Source organism: Trypanosoma brucei, chromosome 10, assembly GCF_000210295.1.
Source record: "Trypanosoma brucei gambiense DAL972 chromosome 10, complete sequence".
Taxonomy (NCBI): domain Eukaryota; phylum Euglenozoa; class Kinetoplastea; order Trypanosomatida; family Trypanosomatidae; genus Trypanosoma; species Trypanosoma brucei.
Window position 1 is genome coordinate 2,294,913 of NC_026743.1, and position 13,452 is coordinate 2,308,364.

Genomic DNA, 13,452 nt, shown 5'->3' on the forward strand with positions numbered 1-13,452 from the left:
CGCCCTTTTGTTCCTTTGTTTCACTGTTATTGTTCCTCATGCGGGAAAATCAAGTAACTTTGTGGTGTCTGCTCGATGTTGTAACTGATGATTTGCTGCCGCCTCTTCTTTTTTTTTTCTTTGTTTGTCCCACGGTTACTTAGTACCCTCCCCGTATCTTCTTCCCGTTTCCACACCTTTTGTCACTCTACTGTTTGCGGGCGTGTTTGTGTTTGGATTATTCACACGTAGGGAAAAGGACTCCCGAAGGAAGGGTGCATCCAAACGGTGAATTAAAAGCAGAAGGGAAAGATTTATACTCCTTACTTTTTTGTCGATTTCCGAGGGCTAACAGCGAATACATTTTTGACACATACCCTTTTTTTCTAGAGGACGGGTATTATATCTTGTGAAGGGTGCGAACACCGCCTCCGCACTCCGTTTTCACTCTGCCATTACCTCAATATAATGTTGAGCACCCTTTTCTTCGATGGTGCTGACGCTACCAGTGCACTTCACGTACGCACAACTCTTGAGGATCGCTTGGGTGATGCACCTGCACGTACCGCAGCTGACAATGTTGTTTCATATCAGGCGATGGATTTCCCCAGTAGCGGGTCGATTCCGGTTCCATCACTGCGCGCCACACTTTTGTGGTGGTTGGATCGTGATGAGCCGCTGGTTCACATATTGCTAACGGGAAGCACAGTCGGAGATATGAGTTATTCTTCCCGTAAACTGTCAGTGGAGCTGGTATCACCGCGGCACACTATTATTGCCTGTGGTGTTACACACGTGCGAGATCAGGCGGTGTTTGCCGTGTCGTGGGTAACTTCTCTTCTCGAAGCAGGGGCTTTGCAAATTCAGCTGCAAAGGAGTAGTGATCATCACAGCCAATTGCTTATTGTTCCGGATGAACAAGCAGTACTAACATCGCGCTTCTCGGGTGTGGCGGCGGCGTTTGAGTATGATGCGTCAGTGGTTCAGGCGAAGTTAAATGGCAATGGAGGTAACGTCGATGACGAAGAGGGAAACGGGTCAGAACCCACATTGTGTGCCTCGGTTATTGCGAGCCTGCCGCAGGCCGCTGCCGCCGATGGGCTGCTTTCTGTCATTCTGTTAAGTAACGGCTGCACGTTGTGGCGTGTGGAAATAGCCAGTGATGGTACCTTTGTTGAGCATGAGTTCAAAGATGCAAGTGGAACTAGTGATAGCGATGGGGAGTTTTTAGGCGGAAGTTTACTTCCGTCATGGCTCCTCACGTGGTCGCAAGATCATAGGGAAAAGAGCCACCGGCGGTACATCGCCGTGAGTTCCGTGCAGCTGACCCACTACTTTGCCATTCTTCGCTCTGATGGCTCAATAGGATTGTACGATGACTCCCTGTCCACCATTTCATCAGCGTCAGAGTGTGCCCTAACAAAGGATGAGATGGTTTTTAGTCACGCACTTCAGTGGTCCGCGCTTATCGGTAATGACGTGCATGTTGTCACCAGTTTTGGTAGGAAGGAAATTCGGCAGTGCTTGTGGGCTCGGATACCCATCGCATCAACAAGCGGTGATGATCCCAAAACAGTCAAAATGACGATCCTCCCACCTTCGTCCACGAGCACCCTTTTGGGGTGTGTTGCCATAAACCCAACACGTCTTTCCCTTTTGTGGGATATTGGGGCAGAGGAGGATGCATGTATTCGTTGTTCGCTTTCTGTTGGTTCACTCATGCATGCCAATGAGCAGGGCTTGTCAGGCATATTGCAAATCATTGATGCACAGGAGGAGTTGGATGCGGATGGCGGTTCCATCAGTGGTTCTTGTGCTTATTCTTCACTCAGGGAGGCCCAGACTTTCTTCTGTCATTCTAAACCGCTGCATGCGCTTACGGCTGTGGGAGAAGAAATGGTACTGGTAGAAAAGGTTGATGAGAGCGTACGAGCTCATGTACTCACCAGTGATATGAGTCCGCTCGAGGAGATGCTGGAATCTGCCTTTGCCGTTACGAGGCCTGTTGCGGCGACGACGCACTGCACACTACCACTTGCATCCCTTCATCTGATTCCTACGGTGGTTAGAGAAAGCGGATGTGCGACGGCGGGAAAGCTTGAAGCATTTTATGAGGGCATAGAACTGGCTGCCTCATGTGCAGAGGCCGCGGATCACCTTTCGGCCCTTTTGATCAATGCAGTGCATTGTGTTCCAGTCGCATCCACCCTGGGTGGCTTTCAATTACTGCGCAGTGCCGCACATTTACAGGGGTATACGCCCTCCGGATTTGTAAACGAGGACGCTATCAAGGCCGCCATCGAACACGCAACTATGTTTTTTGACGTTTCCACAAGGAAGGCATCGTTCTGTAGCTACTCGAGACACTTTATTCAACATACCATCGCACGGGATCTCTTGTTGCGCGTCGCTTACCTTACATGCTCTTTTATTGGTTGGATGGGGTCGGACCCTGATTACCGAACGAGTCCTGAGATTGCCCGCGTCCGCGCTACTCTTGAACTTTTGTCCGCTGCGTACCATTCCGTAAGCGTCACAGGCCCTTCAACAGCAACCATCGTACCTGAAGTGCGTAAAACGGTCGCTGACGATGCCATTAGGTTGTTTTTACAATTTACGGTGGGCGAGGAAGCGGAGGGAAACGATGTGCTTTTTGCCGTCCGGGTGGCAAACAGGCTAAGGGCCTGCAATGAAGCTCGCGGTCCAAAAGCTTGTGCAACTTGGTGCAATCTACTTAGTCGTCGTTATCCGTGCTTGCAACACTTCCGAATTATTCGCTGCATCGAGGTAGGCCGGACGTCATGTCCCTCACAACTAGCTGCTATGTGCCTGGCGACTACCTTTCACTTGGTGAACTGTCCTGCGCCAGTTGCCAAAGCGTTGTTGCTCGACTGTGGGTTGGCCATATACAACGACAGCACATTTCAAACTGCCTTCAACGGTATAGACGTCAGAGAGTGGTGGGCGCTGCTAGACGATAGCGGTGACTCCACCGATGGAAAAATAAGTGCCGTCATCGCCTCTGTGTACCGTGTGGCGCTCCTTCGCTGCATTGTGCACCCCGGTACTTCACACCATGCGAGCGCTAGTGCATCGCTAGTTCGTGAGCTGTTTCTTGCGGAACTGATTCAACTCGGACAGCACCTTCAAGAGTCACGTCTTGACTGTCCTGGGATCCTTCGGGCACTCACAGAACTCCGCGTAGATACGCACATGTTTCTCGCGAGAGCGGCTCTCGACGATCCCAACTTTGGGGATGCGTTCCGGTCGATTGCAGATGTGCAGCAGATCGCGGTGGGTCCTGATATAAAGACTGTGTGCATGGAGAAGATTGGGCTTTTGATTGGTGAGGTAGTCGAGATTGCGTCTTCATCCGATGAACTTACCGACTGCCTTGTCGACGTCACGCACTGTAGTGCTGAATTAGACACTCTTCTCACGTCCAAGTGGTACTCGTTTATTGCACGACTAGCTGTCAGAAGCGGTTCAACAGAGGCAGAACAACTGCGATGGCGCGCAGCAATTGGCCTGTACCGTTACCTTTGCAAGCGTCACGCATACGGGCAAGCCGGCCGGATGATGACAGACCTTACCACAGCCATACGTTGCTCATCGCTTCGTGCGAACGTTGTTGAAACAGTGGTGGAACTCACTTCACTGGCTGTGACCGCGGTGGAACTCATCTCTCCAATAGCTCCACTTCAGGTACAAGACAGCGAACCCCTGGATGGTGCTCAGGAATCTTCCACATTTAGTGCGTGCAGTGGTACAGGGTGCTTTTTTACACCAGAGTACGCAGCTGTGAGGGAGCCGTTGGGTCGTGAGCACCTTCCATGGGTGCGGCGTCGCCATTATCAGGCATATTGTGAACAGCAACTCCTGAAGGCGAACCGACGTGTGGACTGCACCGATTTGTGGGTAGAAAATCCGCCACCAGCGGCGTACGCCGCTGCATTGAGACGCTTCGTGGAGGCACTCATGGAGGCGCGGCTATGGACTGAGGCTTTGCGGTTTGCAGCTATGGCAGGGGCTGATGTTGGTTTGGTGCTTCAAAATCACGCGCTGGACCTTATGAAACATACAAATTACACCTGCGACGAGGAGGCTCTTGAGGAGTGGGTTATGTTAGTGGCAAGTTGTGAAGAATTTTCCACACTTTCTAACAAGTATTCACCATTGCGTTCAACTGTTGTCACAGCACTTCTATGTGACTGCGAAAAGGTGTGCCCTGCGCTCCTAGATTCTCTCCTAAAGGCCGACCGCTATGAAGCGCTACAAGCGCTTCTTGAGGTATTTGAAACGCTGCTTCGCAGAAATTCCTTCTCCGAAGGAGACGATATGACCGACGGAGAGGACCGTAACCATGACTCCTTGACATCTGCCGCATGCAATGAGGAGGAAGGTGATGATAAAAGTGACGGTGCGTACAAACCATGGATGTTGCTGCTGAAGGCCCTTCAAATCGGTACCGCCGTTCTCATGGACTCGCTCTCGAATGAAGAAAAGTTTGAGCTAAACGAAGCACCGATGACGGCTGGTGTCTTTGATCCTATGGTGCGGAGGGCGAGTGAACTACTGAACTCACCGTTGTTGCTTCAACACCCTTCTCTTGTGAAAGCGGAGGGTACAGCAACGAACTTTTTGAAATTTGTTGGGTTGGTGAAGCAGAAGAAGTTAGCAGGGCTATAGTTGCTCCCGAATAAGGAAAGGGCAGGTAGTGTGCGTCAAAATAGAGGAGTAATTCTAAGGTAGGAGAAGAAGTGAAGCAAAAGTTGAAAACTTATATATATTATATTTTTCCTGGGGTGACAACAAGAGTTGAGTCCAAGACATTTTTTGTCACCACAACTCTATCTGCGAACCATTTTGTTGGTTGGTTGTGGCGGCGGATCGTGAAGTTGCCAATGAGGGCGACAAAATTATCAAAAAAAGGCAATGAAAGGGGGATGTCACTCAAGCCCACCAACGGGAGGGGAGGTGGTGAACGAATGGTTGGTAATCTCTTAAAAGGGAAACACTTTTTTTTTGCCGCCGCGGCGTGCGGTTGAACTCTTGTGTGTGCGTGTGTGAAGGGGAGCCATGCCATTTTTCGCTACGTACACGCAGCTCTGTACTTAATTCTCACTTTTACCCTCGTAGGTGGACACCTTAGGAGCACACCATGAAGCGGAACCGTAACTACAACGACCAAATGGGTCCAGCGGCTGCAGCGTTGCGCCGCCGCTCTGTTTTTCGTGATGCTCGCGCTTCTTCTACACAGTTGACTGATGCCCAGTTAATCGCAGGGGCGCTAGAGATGCAGCGTAGCATTGGCCCCTCGAACACAAGTACAACTGTTGTTATCAACAGCCCAGAGGAACTTGCTCTTTACAGACAAAAAACGCGTGCTGAACTGGAGGAGCGGGTGAAACGCGGCTACACATTCCTTGGAAATTGGGTGAAGTATGCGAGGTGGGAGGCACAACAGAAAGACTACGAGCGCATGCGCAGCATACTGGAACGCGCCGTCAAGTATCATGGCGCAAATCCCGTTCTCTGGCGCGATTATGCTGAGTTGGAGGAGGAGGGTGGTTTTATAAATCATGCACGAGCGGTGTGGGAGCGTGGTGTCACTGCACTACCATCCGCGACAGACCTCTGGCTAAAATATATTGTGCTCGAACAGGCAGCAGGGCAGGACGGTAAGGTGCGCGACTTATTTAACCGTTGGGTGTCAGGGCCGACGCCACCTGCGTGCGCATGGGAGTTATTTGCGCTGTTCGAGGCGCAACAGCGTCGCGCTGAAAACTGTCGGGATATTTTGCGGCGGTATGTGGAGGCTCACGGCACTGTGGAGTGTTGGATTTTCTATGGTAGTGCCGAGTTGAATGTGCTGAAGAATGCGGACCGTGCCGTCATGGTTTACGCTTGTGCGATGGAATCGTTGCCTAACGAATATATAAATGGTGAGAAAGATTGTCGAATACCGCTTGCGTGGGCTGACGCCCTTGCCGCCGCACTGAAATTTGATGAAGCACGCGAACTATATCATCGTCTTTTGAAGGAGTGTACATCTGTGAAGGCACTGGACGGCATTTTCACGGCTTACAAGCGCTTTGAGCGACTATACGGAAGTGCTGAGAACCATGAGACTATGACCTCAGTCATCGCCAGAGCAATGTACCAGCATCGCATCGCCCACAACCCTCGTGATTTTGATGCTTACGTTGCGCAGTTTCTACTTTTTCGTGATGCGACCCAAGGAGATAATGCAAGTGTGTGTGCGGGCCATGCTGTTAATGTGGGCAGTAAGGGAGGAGCGTGGGAGGAGGCACTCCAGTGTTTAACGGCTGCTGCTGGGATCCGTATTGATGGGGAGAAAGATGCTGTGTTGGCGCAACACCACGCTGTTGTGGTGATGGCATATGCGCGTTTGGTGGAGGAGCGTGGTGATGTGGCCGCTGCACGCTCAGCATTAGCGAAGTGCATCCGCCATTTCCCCTTTAAGACGGCATGTTGCCCACGACTCTGGATAGAGGCTGCAGCGCTTGAAGAGCGACATGGTGAGTTTGTTCAAGCACAAAAACTTCTCGCTGCGTCACTTAATATCTCACCCTGCCCCGAAGTATTCGATGCTGCGCTTCGCTTGGAGTCTAATGCTTGCGCAGCTGGTGAAGTTAGCGCAGAAAGTTGCGTTCAGCGCAGTCGTGCCATCTATGAGAGTGCGATTAAGCAGTTCCCACAAAATTTCGCCTTGTGGGAGGGCTACGCGAAGTTGGAGGAGAAAGAACGACAATTTCACCGCTCTGACGCCCTGCGTGCTGCATGCATACGTTCCTTCTCCGCAGTTGCGCGGTCGGTGGTCTCGTTGTCTGAGCGTTATGAAGTACTGGAGAAGGTGGACCAAGCTTGGGCGCGCCGCCTCGCTCTGAAGCGACGTCTCCTTCGCTCTGCCCGCAAGAAAACGTGTGGAGGGCTCTCGGAGAGTGCTGAGGTGGAGGAACTTAACTCTTCCCTTCGTCAGCTATACCAAGAGCTGTTGGATTCCGTGTGGGATGAATACATATATGAAGCATTACGTTGGAGGGGTAAAAATGCCTCAACAGTTGGGGTTCTCTCCCCGCCCCCATTGCGGCTGCCGGAGGTTCTTACACCGGCGACGGCCAGATGGGCAGAGGCCGTTAGTGCGGTGACAAATTTTGTTGTCTCGTCGACGACGGCTGATGGTCGACCGGAGGACTCGTCTGTGGAGTGGATGCGCACAACATTCCATGAGCGGCTTGAGAGGTACCGCCCCAAGTTGCTGCAAGAGTTTGGGGGGCTGGACAATAACGCCAGTTTTGAGGCGATACAACAGTCGAAGCGGTGGGTAGAATTCCTTCTGTCTCCGAACGGAACGGAGTGGCGGCGGTTTGAAGCAGCTCATGGGACATCTGATACGTTGGAAGCGGCGAAGGAATGCACGCAACCAACTGCACGTCGCACGCGGTTGTTTGTGAGGAAAAAGGCATGAAGAAGCAGGGTTAGTGAATGCACGAGGCTGAGGAGAGGTGTGGTAGTATCAGAGAGTGTGGAAGCTGTAAATTGCTGTCACTTGCCAAACAGAAAGGCACGTTTATTGTATATCATTGTAATTCTCTATTGGTCGCTCCTGCCTCTCGTGTTTCTATTTTACATGCATCTTCTTCTTTGTTTCATGCAATCATAAGAGCTTTTCACCTTGCAGCGACAAGCCGCCTAAACGCTTTTTGATGCTATTCGGGGACCCTAAGAAGTATCGTGCCTTCACACCGATTCTTCAACTTCTCGTGGGGCGTGTTTCACTCCAGATCGCATTAAACTCTTGTTTCCCGGTCCACAGGTAAAAATGGAGCAGGCACAGCGGCCGCCGGACAATGTGATGGGTGTTATGCGTTGTGCTGTTGAGCGGGGTCGCAAGTCATTCGTTGCCTACAAGAAACGTTTTTGGGTTGTTGATGAGACACAAGGCCGTTTAGAGGTGTACAAAAATGATCAAGAGCCGGTACCGCTAGATAGGTTCTGCGCATCAGAGGTGCGTGGAGTCATTATATCTGGTGACAGACAGAACAAGTTTTATGGCCTTGTACTGCAACTTCGGCGTGGCCAAAACATCAAACTCCGACTTAGCTCTCTGGCGGAACGGGATAGGTGGTATGCCGCAATCACTCGTCTCATCGAACGATGCTCCACGTACAATCGTGACTATAATCTGTTGCGCGTCGCGCAACGGAGAACGCTGGTGGCAGGGCGTTTATTAGGGGTGAACATTACTTTGGCCGTTGCACGATTAAGTGATATCCCTGATGATCTTCTTCAGTACCTGGTGGAAGCCGTTGATGTTGCCATCGACACAATCTCCGCGGCGGTCCATGCATACGGTGGTGATGTGGAGGTGCCACGGCGGTACACGATTACAGTAGAAGCGGGTCAGGATCGTATTGATACGGGCCCACAGTATGACCCAACTACAGGTAGTCTCCTGCTAAACGTGTGGATTTCACGAGATGTAACAGGTAACGTTCGCTTCAATGTTGCGGATTCGGCGGAAGTGATGAAAATGACGCAGTCACACGTGTGGCGTGAACCGCGGATCGAGGGGTGGATCACAACAAATCCAAGTTGCGTTGCTGTTTGCCGTGAAATTGGTGAAATGCTCGGAAGCAGGAACTTTTCATTTTCATTCCAGTGGGGCCAAAACTTACGGGATACGGAGAGGGTTGAACAATATTTGCATCAGTACGTTCATGAGGATTTTTTGCGTGCAATTCATCGGAATATCGTCGAGGTAGTGGAGGATTTCAGACGCTCTGATACAGACGCTGACGATTCGTGCTATCTCAAGTACATTGGGGACTTTGTTTCTGGAATAGCTATTGTTCTGGATGAATCAACTGTAAATGCGGGGAAGCCACCTCTACTGCGTGTAACAACTACGGTTGAGTACCAGCGGCGTTGCAGGCACGCAGTGGTGCTGAAGTCGAAATACTTTGAAGTGTACCGGACGCAGCGTGTGCTGACCAAGTCATTGAGGTTGCAACTTGTAGAAGTTATTCTCCTAGCAGACCTGAGCAAGCGGCTGAGTGACAGTAAAACTGCCCTAACTCAAGCCATTGGAGGCAACGAATGTGTGCGTATTATATGGGTTAACTTATTTCGCTCGTTTGCAAGCGTTGGCGCTCAGCTACCTCAATTTAAGTTATCTGATGTGGTCACTTCCATCACTAACACTTATTTGACCCGTCTAGAAAGCCTACAGCAGTTGGGGTCACTTGAGCTACCGTACGCTGGAGTGAAACCGCTTTACGCATCACTTTTTTCCAATGTCACCACTGTTGTCGTTGATTTTGTGCCATTTAAGGAGGATGACGTTTCCCAACTGCCGGAGCCAAAGGTTCACGACGGTATATTGACGGATTACATTGTCTGCTGCACAGCCGCTCAACAACGCGCTATGATGAATTTCATTTGTTCGCGAAGAGGTGTACCTCAGATTGATCGAGCCTATGTGCTGTTGAATGGTCTTTTTGCTTTTCCTTCGATGCCCGCAACTACCTTTAAGGAGTGGTGCGAGAAACAAGCATTTAATGGCGTGGAGGGATACAGTGGGGCGAATGACGATGATTCTAGCTCCCGCTCTTCTGGAGGAAGTGATGACTTGGGCGATGCTGTGGCGTTTGAGCGCAACGCGGAGGCACAAGTGCTCGATCTGCACCGTGTTGTGAGTACAATCTACGACTCGCAAGGTGCTGCCGTACACCTTAAGATCGGTGCGGATTCTATCCGTGATGCTATCGAAGCACTCGAACAGGCGTTTGACGGACGTCAGATTCGTAAGCACGATTTGGTGCGTGTACTTACAGCCAATCTACGTCGACTACGGGCTATTTATAGTCATGCTGTTGGAGGTGAAGTGATGACTCGTCTCGACTTAGATGCGGCAGGACGGCTTCTTCGTTCTCTCTGTGAATACAAGGAAAGTGAACAGGGCCTTGATGAGTTGCTTCAGCGATGTGCCCAACAACGACAGCAGGCCGTGAGGCTGGGAAGCAGTGACTCGGTGCCCCAAGAAAGAAGATCGCTGTCCTGCAGCGCATCGGAAAGTATCTACGATTTTCAATGTGTATCGCAAGTGGCGCTAAACTATGTTCTACCACGGGAGGTGAAGCTAGCCCGTAAAGCGTGGCGCGTCGGTCTTGTTGCGGGTCTTCAGGATGTTGGAAAAACGCTGATCCTCAACTCTCTTCACGGTGTCATACAACCGACATTTCCAACAATTGGACTTTCCCAGAGAGTAATCGCTTTTGAGGAGTGGGTGTTTGCGATGCACGAACTCGGTGGTCGAGAGAGTTTTCGTGAGAACTGGCGCTACTACGTTGAACGCATGGAGGAGGTCGATTTCTTGTTCTTTGTCGTAGACAGTATGAACAAACGCGCCTTCAAATATGCTTCCAATTATCTGCGTGAGATTACCAATTATTTCGTGAATACTCCCCTTGTTGTGTTGTTCAACAATGCCCGTGTAGGCGTTAGAGGCGTTTCCTTGTTGGATCACTTGTCAGGTGCTGTTAAACTGGACAAAATAAAAAAACGGCAGCCAGAGAGATTCATCATCGTTGGGACATGTGATATTACTGTGGTGAGCTCGTCGCACCGCACAATTCCTCCGACACTTCTTGAAACTATGCAGCGTCTTGGCGAATATCTACGCCGAGTGTCACCGCCGGAACGAACGCCCAGCGAACCAAAGAAGGGAGCTGGAGTTGAATACACAACGACATAGCTCTTGATCTCGTTATGTTGCTGTGACTTGCACTATGTGGTCTCACGGCGTACTTGTTTGAAACTCCCTTCGGAGATTCCCTCCCTTCTTTCTTCCCCCCCCCCACCGAGCGGCGCAGTCTTCAAACTTGGCACACGGGAATGGCCGGTAACTTATGCCTGCTTCATCATATCGTGCGCTTAATAACATTTCTGAAGGATTTACATGCGCCTTTTACTTCGCTTTTGAGCACCTAGCGGCCGGTAGTTGCGGCAACCTTCGGTAGATCAATGTTCATTCGACTCACCTTCTTGAGTTAAATATTGAATTTTAACGTATTCGTGGTTTTCAGTGATCTGCTAGTTGTGAACTCGTTCCTTCCTCCCCCCCCCTCCTGCACTTCTTTTCGTTGAGTGGTAAGTCGTTGGTCGGCAGGTAGGTGTCATGTACTTCCATCCTCTCCATGTGGCTCCGTTGCTTGCTCCTGATGTCTGTATCGGTCAGACCTTATTTGGCTCTTATTAGGTGGGAAGCTGATCACAAAGGAAGAGGTTGATGATATATTTCACTCACACTTTTTGTTGATCACTACACACTGAGGACTGTGTGGCAGTACAAAAGCAGTTGATGTGGGAAAGAAGAAGAGATGCCCCCCCCCCGTGGAGCGGAGCGGAGGTTTGCAGGGGGATGAGGGCTGATGATGGGACTCTTCGGCCCGCACGGTGCGCATGTTGGTGCCTTTTGTAAGGAATTGTGGTATTGTTTAGGATGTTGCGTTCCCTCACCGCCCACGTGAGGTGTTTACTTGCGACTGACAAAAGAAGGCTCCGGTGTGACGCAAGGGGAGGTCAGGTGTGTTCGTTTGAGTTCGAAAAAGATGTTTCCCATCAAACCGAATTCGTCTGCAGTGCCACAGCTGCTTAGCTCAATTATTACGTCATTGTTTTTCGTTATCATCGTCACCGGTTTATGTTACCTTTCGTGGAGGGACTCTTCTTCGTAAGAGAGAAAAGCGAGTGGCGGATGTGGTGCGGTTGATATCACAACATGTTTCTTTCTGCTTTTTGTTTTTTTTTTTGATCGTGATCTGTCCAGGGATCAAACTCGCTTCGCGTCCTTTTCACTTGAAGTCACAATTGCTGCCGATTTTTTTCTGATTTGCTCCGTTTACAGCATACTTTGGAACGAGGGAAAGCAAAATAGGGGAGAAAGGAGGTGTATGCGTATTCTTCTGTTTCACTCTCTTTCTACATCCAGAAGGAGGATATTTTTTCCTCCTTTCACACTCTAGCCTAGTTGTGAAATGAGTGTTTGCCTTGGCACGGATCCGTCTCCGCAACTGTTTGCAAGTTGGGCTAAGAAACAGGGCATCTTTCTCCACCCCGATGTAGCCTTTCTTGTTCCTACCAAAACAATGGGAGCAGGTGTGTTCGCTCGGAGGCAGCTTCCAAAGGAAACTGTTATAGTCAGCTGCCCATTCAGCAGTTCCATTTCGCCGTATGCGGGGCCTTCCACCGTTGAAGCTCCCTGTGTGAAAGCACTTAATGATACCCAAGTAAAAGATAATGTATTGTACGTGACACTGCGCTTTATGGCAGAAGTTCTGCGGCCTTCATCGCCTTGGGTACCGTGGCTTAAAACGTGCCCGCGCATGTTAGACCACCTTTTTGGCAATGTGATCGATGATAAAGCGTTTTGCTCTGCTACATGTACCTCATTAGGTACTGTTTCGACACGGTGGACATGTCTTTCGCAACAACTGCTCGAGATGAATGTTTCCCAGCGGTGGGGTCTTGCAGAAGAGATTATGAAACGCTATCCCGAACACTGGCCGGAGGATCGCGCTACGTTTCCTCTTTTTTGTGAGTGTCTGGCCCTGGTGCTCTCACGCAATTTCCACCGTGAGAACGTTGAGGGCCGTGAAGGTCCTTACTTACTCCCTGGTCTTGACATGGTCAACCACTCCTTTGAGGCGAACGCAATCCTGGAAATCCGTGGGGGCGGACGCAAGCATAGTTTAACCTTTTGTCTGGTCGCCTCCAAAGAGCTACGTCGTGGAGAGCAGGTACTTCTTTCCTATGGAAAGATTGGTGCCGCACGGTTTGCCGTGGAGTTCCAGTTCGTCACGGATTCTGTTGTAGGGGAGGATATGCTTCGATTTTCCGTTGATGTAATAGTGGACATAGTTGCAGCTATTATGGCATCGGGTGAAAGTACAAGCGACACAGAATCGAACGTAAGGATGTTGCGGCAGCGCGTGGAGCGACTACAGCGCCTTGGGTTTCTCTTCGATGAGGGTCTTTACATCTCACGATTACCACGCACTTCAATCAACCGTGACTTAGATGCCGTTGGTAGTTCGTGTTCTGCCTCCACTTGGGGTGCCGAGATCGCACCTGCAACCGTTAAAGATGTTCAGCGGTTCTTTAATGTTTTCCATCTTATGACGGTAAGCACTGGTGAGTTTGACCATCTAATTCACACCATCAACCGGGATTGGCAGGTGAAGCGCACAGATGCCTTGATGACCCTAGCGTCCAGGGTGATAGCTATGCGAGCAGAAGCAGCTCATCTGCAGCTGAATTTGGTTCAAGAGCAGTTTTCAGGGGAGGAACACTCCTCTCGTCGTAGGCTCATGGAAACTGTTCTGAACTCTGAGCTGCAGATGCTGGATACACTTCAGGAGTACGTGAAAGGAATGTGTTAAGATTTTT

At 50.4% G+C, this 13,452-nt stretch overlaps 4 protein-coding genes across 4 annotated transcripts; all 4 read left to right on the plus strand.

The window, feature by feature from the left end:
- Nucleotides 1-447: 447 nt before the first annotated feature.
- Nucleotides 448-4,668, plus strand: TbgDal_X11810 (hypothetical protein, conserved; the record flags this gene model as incomplete). The annotated part of the gene is made up of 1 exon (XM_011780048.1): nt 448-4,668. The coding sequence occupies one exon, from the start codon at nt 448-450 to the stop codon at nt 4,666-4,668; it is 4,221 nt and encodes a 1,406-aa protein (XP_011778350.1).
- Nucleotides 4,669-5,140: 472 nt separating this feature from the next.
- Nucleotides 5,141-7,471, plus strand: TbgDal_X11820 (hypothetical protein, conserved; the record flags this gene model as incomplete). The annotated part of the gene is made up of 1 exon (XM_011780049.1): nt 5,141-7,471. The coding sequence occupies one exon, from the start codon at nt 5,141-5,143 to the stop codon at nt 7,469-7,471; it is 2,331 nt and encodes a 776-aa protein (XP_011778351.1).
- Nucleotides 7,472-7,825: 354 nt separating this feature from the next.
- On the plus strand, nt 7,826-10,759 carry TbgDal_X11830 (hypothetical protein, conserved; the record flags this gene model as incomplete). The annotated part of the gene is made up of 1 exon (XM_011780050.1): nt 7,826-10,759. One exon carries the CDS (start codon nt 7,826-7,828, stop codon nt 10,757-10,759), a length of 2,934 nt encoding a protein of 977 aa, XP_011778352.1.
- A 1,282-nt stretch (nt 10,760-12,041) lies between these two features.
- Nucleotides 12,042-13,445, plus strand: TbgDal_X11840 (hypothetical protein, conserved; the record flags this gene model as incomplete). Its single annotated transcript, XM_011780051.1, has 1 exon — nt 12,042-13,445. The coding sequence occupies one exon, from the start codon at nt 12,042-12,044 to the stop codon at nt 13,443-13,445; it is 1,404 nt and encodes a 467-aa protein (XP_011778353.1).
- Between the last annotated feature and the right edge of the window lie 7 nt (nt 13,446-13,452).